The sequence below is a fragment of the Chiloscyllium plagiosum genome, unplaced genomic scaffold (assembly GCF_037043375.1).
Source record: "Chiloscyllium plagiosum isolate Xiang-an unplaced genomic scaffold, Cpla_swu_hap1 HiC_scaffold_17, whole genome shotgun sequence".
Taxonomy (NCBI): domain Eukaryota; kingdom Metazoa; phylum Chordata; class Chondrichthyes; order Orectolobiformes; family Hemiscylliidae; genus Chiloscyllium; species Chiloscyllium plagiosum.
In genome coordinates, this window is record NW_028270155.1 from 1,151,302 (window position 1) to 1,157,301 (window position 6,000).

The 6,000-nt window shown below is 43.0% G+C and overlaps 1 protein-coding gene across 3 annotated transcripts in view; it reads right to left on the bottom strand.

The window, feature by feature from the left end:
• Positions 1-5,678, bottom strand: part of cdh15 (cadherin 15, type 1, M-cadherin (myotubule)) — a 108,890-nt gene extending 103,212 nt beyond the window's left edge. For all 3 annotated transcript variants that reach the window (XM_043706474.2, XM_087995647.1, XM_087995646.1), the window contains exon 1: positions 5,553-5,678. In XM_043706474.2, coding sequence (XP_043562409.2) covers positions 5,553-5,627 — 75 coding nt within the window. In that variant the 5' untranslated portion in view covers positions 5,628-5,678. The remainder of the gene's footprint in view (positions 1-5,552) is intronic.
• Positions 5,679-6,000: the final 322 nt, after the last annotated feature.

Below are 6,000 nucleotides of genomic sequence, written 5' to 3' on the forward strand. Positions count from 1 at the left end.
TACTGTTTGATTCTATAAGATGATGGTGAGCTTGTTCTTGAACCATTGCAATCCATTTGATGGAGGTTCTAAATCTTTTCTCATTTCTGATGACTCCAGAAATATGGGACCCGTCTTCCAGTGCACTACTCCAGTGAGGACAAGATGGATCCCCAATGCAGTACTGGGAGGAAGAGGAAGAGGGGAGAGCAGAAATGTGGGAAATGGGGAGATCACTGGCAAGCGCCCCATCAATCACGTTGGGCATGATTCTCAGATTGAGAAAAAGATGTCAGTTTAGTATGGATGATGGAACTAACAAAACAGATGTCTAAGTACTTATGCAGTCTGCTCTCACAATTTAACCTGCTTAACTCCAATCAAGTTTGAGAATATTTAACCCTCTGCAAAAGACTCAGTGTTGGGTTTCTACCTTGAGCAAAGCTCGGGTCTGTATCTGCTGTTTCCTCACACAGCTTCAAATTTAAACATTTCACTCAAAACTGGAGGCTCTGCGGAGACTGTAATAGTACAGCAGTAGACAGACTCCTCATCTTCATCATTCAATGGCAGTGCTCATTGACATTCCGCATTGCTGCCCTCACCATTGCCCCTCAATGGCACTGACATGGCTGCCCTCACCAGTACCCCTCAACACTGGCTCTCACTGTTGCCCCTCACTGGCCAGTCTTACTAGCATCCAACATTGGCACTACTCGCTGCTAACCCTCATTGGCACTCTTCACCAGTGTACTTCATTAGCATTCCTCACCAGCAACACTCACCAACACTATTCACTAACACCCCTCATTTCTACCCTCACTGACATTCCTCACTGATGCTACTCATTGGTATTATTCATCAGCAATCCTCAATGCTGCCCATCACTGTTGCCCCTCGCATGTCTGCTTTATGGCCTAGCCTCACTGGCACTCATTATTGCTGTCCTTCACTAATATGCCTCATCGCCAACCCTTACCACTGCCCTTCACTGCCAGAGTCAGTTGTTTGGCACTGGGTAAACCTCACTTTTTCTAATAAAGTGATGTTGTGCTGGGGAGTTAGGAGTGTTGAGAAGATAAATTTAGTGCAAGTGATTGGATACCATGGGGGCGTGGGTCTAAAGGAATCAATTAAATTCAGTTGGATTGAGCTGGGAGGACAGGGACCATTGTAAGGTATTGATTATGCTCAAACAGCCCCATGTTTGCAAAAGATCATGTTTTCAGCCCAATTCACACCTGAGACAAATCAAGCACCCATTAAGTCTCAGCACCAGTGGCCAAAGAAAGCAAACATGAATAAATCAACCAAGTTCAGCAACAACAACCAGTACCTTACATTCATATCGCATATTTAACACAATGAAACATGCCACCGTGTTTCACAGGGGCATTATAGAACAAAACATTACAGCAAGCTATATAAAGAGATATTCAGAGCAGATGACTAAACAAAAAAGCAAAGAACTATAGATGCTGGAAATCAGAAACAAAAACAAAAACCAGTTTCTAAAGGTGGATCACTGGACCTGAAATGTTTACTCTGCTTTCTTTCCACAGATGATGCTAGCTGAGTTTTTCCAGCAATTTTTGCTTTTGTTTCAGATGGCTAAACATTTGGTCTAAGAAATAGGTTTTAAGAAGTCTTTCAAGATGTGTAGCAGCCAATGGTGGAGTGGTTAGGATTGGGATGCATCAGCCCCAGGATTAGAGGAGATTCTAGAGATAGGGATTATCATGTTACAGGATAGCAACGACCATTTGCAACATCATATCTTCTCTTATTCTTGGCTGCAATGATACAAAGGAATCCAACAGTCCAACTCTCCCTACATTTTCTTTTCATTATTGGACTTCGGTGTTGCTGGCTGTCCCAGATTTTATTGCTCATCCCCAATTAATATTAAGAAGGTGATTATGAGCTTTCTTCTTAAAACATTGGAGTCCATGTGCTGCATGTAGACCCACAATGCCCTAAGGGAGGGAGGTCAGGATTTTGACCCAACTACACTGAAGGAAATAGCTGAAATACTCCACAGAGGCTGATATCCCGTAATCAAGTCACCCTTTATTTACACATGGAGAGTCCTTCACCCTGATCCAGCTCTCAATGCAAACAGGGCGTCTGATACTCCTGTTTTTAATCTGTCAGCCAGGACTCCCTGATTGGAGCAGATTAACGGCCTCAATCAGGGAACTCGTATTCTATGAGGTCCACCGGGCTGATCTCGTTACAAATACTACAACTGCTATATATTTCCAAGTCAGGAATGATGTGTGGCTTGGAGGGGAATTTGCAGTGGATAGTATTTCCAGATATCTGCTGCCCTTCTTCTAGTTGGAAGCTACTGTAGAAATGTCTGTAGTACTTCTTGTAGATGGTACACACAGCTGCTGTTGAGCATTGGTGGTTGGGGGACTGAATGTTGAGGTTGTAGTACTAGTCAAACCTGAATGATGACAAGGCCTTGAGGTTTGTTGGAGCTAGCTTATCTAGGCAAGTGGGGAATCTTCGATCACATTCCTGACTTGTGCCATGTAGATGATGGACAGGTTTTGAGGAGTCATAAGGTGAGATACTCACATCTAACCTGCTCTTATAGCCATAGAACTTACATGGCTAGGCTTTATTCCTGATGAAAAGCTTTTGTCCGAAACATCGATTTCGCTGCTCCTTGGATGCTGCCTGAACTGCTATGCTCTTCCAGCACCACTAATCCAGTTGAGTTTCTGGTCAATGGTAACCCTCAGGATGTTGATAGTGGGGGATTCAGTGATGGCAATGCCATTAATATTAAGAGGTGATGGTTAGATTCTCTCGAAGGAGATGGTTATTGCCTGGCAGTTCTGTGGCACAAATGTTACTTACCACTTGCAAGCCCAAACCTGGATATTGGTCAGGTCTTGCTGCATTTGGACATGAACTGATTTAATATCTGAGGAATTGGGAATTTTGCTGAAAATTGCTCGCTAATGTTTGCACATCCCCACTTGTGATCTTATGATGGAGGAAAGATTATTGATGGTTGAAGATGGTTGGACCTAGGACACTACCCTGTGGACTTGCAGAGATATCCTAGCGTTGAAATGGCTGACCTCCAACAGCCACAATCACCTTCTATGTGCCAGGTATGACTCCAACCAATGGAAAGTTTGTCCCTGATACCTACTGATTCCGATTTTGTAACAGGTCATTGATGTTACACTTCATGCAGCCCTGATGTGAAGGGCTGGTCACCCTCACCTCACCTCTGGAATTCAGCTCCTTTGTCCATGTTTGAACGAATATCAGAAGCTGAGTGGTGCTGGCAGAGCCCAAACTGGGTGTCACAGGGCAGGTTATTGCTTAGCAGGTGCTGCTTGAGAGCACCATTGACTTTTCGTCATTTTACCATGATTGAGAGGAGACTGACAGGGCAGTAATTGGCTGTGTTGGATTTGTCCTTTTTTGTGTCCAGGACATGCCTGAGAGATTTGACGTGATCTATGATTGTCTCATGTACTGAGATACAGTGAAAAGTATTATTTTATGTGCTAACCAGACAAATCATACTTTACATTAGTACATCAGGGTAATAGAACAGAATGCAGGATATAGTGTTACAGCTACAGAGAAGGTGCAGAGAAAGATTACCTCTAATAAGTCTAATAACAACAGGGAAGAAGCTGTTCTTAGATCTGTTATCATAGAATTGTACAACATGGTTCAATTCATTCATGTCAACCAGATATCCTAAATTAATCTAGTCCCATTTGCCAGCATTTGGCCCATATCCTTCTAAACCTTTCCTATTCATATACCCATCCTGATGCCTTTTAAATGATGTAATTGTACCAGCCTCCACCACTTCCGCTGACAGCTCATTTCGTACACGCATCACCCTCTGCATGAAAAAGTTCCCCCTCAGGTCCTTTTATATCTTTACTCTCTCACCTTACACCTCTGCCCTCTAGTTGTTGACTCCCCTATCTTGCCTATCCTGAGAAATAGACCTTAGCTATTCACCCTATCCATACCTCTCATGATTTTATAAACCTTGATAAGGTCACCCCATAACCTCCAATGCTCCAGGGAAAATAGCCCCACCCTATTGAGCCTCTCCCTATAGCTCAAACCCTCCAATCCGGCAACATTTTTATAAATCTTTTCTGCACCGTTTAAAGTTTAACAATATCTTTCCTATAGCAAGGAGACCAGAATTGAACACTGTATTCCAAAGTGGCCTAACCAATGTCCTGTACAGCCATAACATTACCTCCCAACTTCTATATTCAATGCACTGACCAATAAAGTGGCACATATTTTCAAACTTTTATGTGTTCTTTCCAATGAAAGATGTTGGAAGAGAATAAAATTGGGGTGGGTGAGGTCTCTGATAATATGGCTGCTTTCCCAAGACAGAGTGTAGACAGAGTCAATGAAAAGCAGGCGAGTTTGTCTGATAGACCAGTTGCCATACCAAGCTGTGATGCATCCAGATAGGTGCAGACACTAGTGTTGTAGCTAAATTTGAGCAGCTTGGCTGGGGAAACAGCAAATTCTGGAGCACAAGACATCAGTACTATCACTGGAATGTTGTCAGGGCTGTGTAACAAAGAGTGAGATCATGGCCTCTCACTTTCATATCTTCAGTAGTCTGACCTTTCTTCAATATATTACATTTTCCGTGTCCTGAAAGCATCTCTAAAGGAATCTCTCGATTATTGGTTTCACTGATGGCAACTGAAATAAAATTGTGGAGAGATGGAAAAATACCAGACTGGCCATCTCCCATTTTGCAATATTGTACAAAAGTATTTTCCACTCAACAAAGACGTGAACAGATAAAATATGTTGGTATAGATTGATCATCATAATTAAAAACTCTACAAGGAACTCTAGCAACATATTCTGATGCAAGTTCATATACACCACATGCAACCCTTCCTACCACAGGCACACCCAAGAGACATGCCGGTCTGTGTCATCTAAACTAAGCCTGCTCCCGATAGAGCACCTGCCCCTCAACACCCTCCATCCTGAAAACACCCACATTCCCCCAAAGCGTGTGTACACACACATCTAGCAACTTCTATTTACATTGCACATTAACATAGTGAAAAATGTAAATGCAATTGCAGATGTAATATAAAACAAAACATGACAGTGAGCCACATAAGATGTTCGGTCAGATGACCAAAAATCTGAGTCAAGTAAGTAGAGGTTTTAAGGAGTGTCTAAAGGAAAAAAGTGAAGCAGAAAGGTTTAGGAAGGGAATTACACAGGTTTGAACTGAGGCAGCCAAAGGCAGGGTCATCAGTTGTGGGGCAATTAAAATTGGGACTGCTCAAAAGACCCGAATGAGGAGCGCAGTAACTCGGAGGAGAAAGCAGAGATAGGGAGGGAGAGATCATGGAGGGGTCTGAAGACAAGGATGAGAATGTTAATATTTAAGACATTGCATGACCAGGAGCCTATGTAAGTCAGTGAGCATAGAGGGTATTGGGGAAACACAGACATACACTCTATGGCACATATTCCTCAATACACATACTCCCCAATACACAATTAAGCGCACATACAGCATATACCTGAATGAGTGCCACTACTGTTGTGAGAATAATGGAGTTCTCCGTCCTCATCCCAGCAATAGAGAGACAGAACATTAGAGCATACGACAGAAAGCGCCACAGAAACAAAGTGAGTTGGAGCTGCTCCGTGGGATCTGCTGTCTCTGTGATGCCAATTAACTGACAGCTGACGAGCAGACTCTCGGAAAACCAATTGACTGACGGCACATGTGCTGAGGAGAGAGAAAAGGCGGACTGAAATATTAGTGTCCTGACACAGAGCAACTGTGGAGAGAAAGACAGACAGAAAACAGCTGCTCTCATCAAAGTGCCCCTGACCCGATCCATACCCTCCCCCAATTCTAACCTCCCCACTGAATTCAGGATTAAGTTGCTCACATTGTGATATTTTGACTAGGTGAACAAAATTATAAATAATTATTAATGCACAAATTGATAGTGACACGGT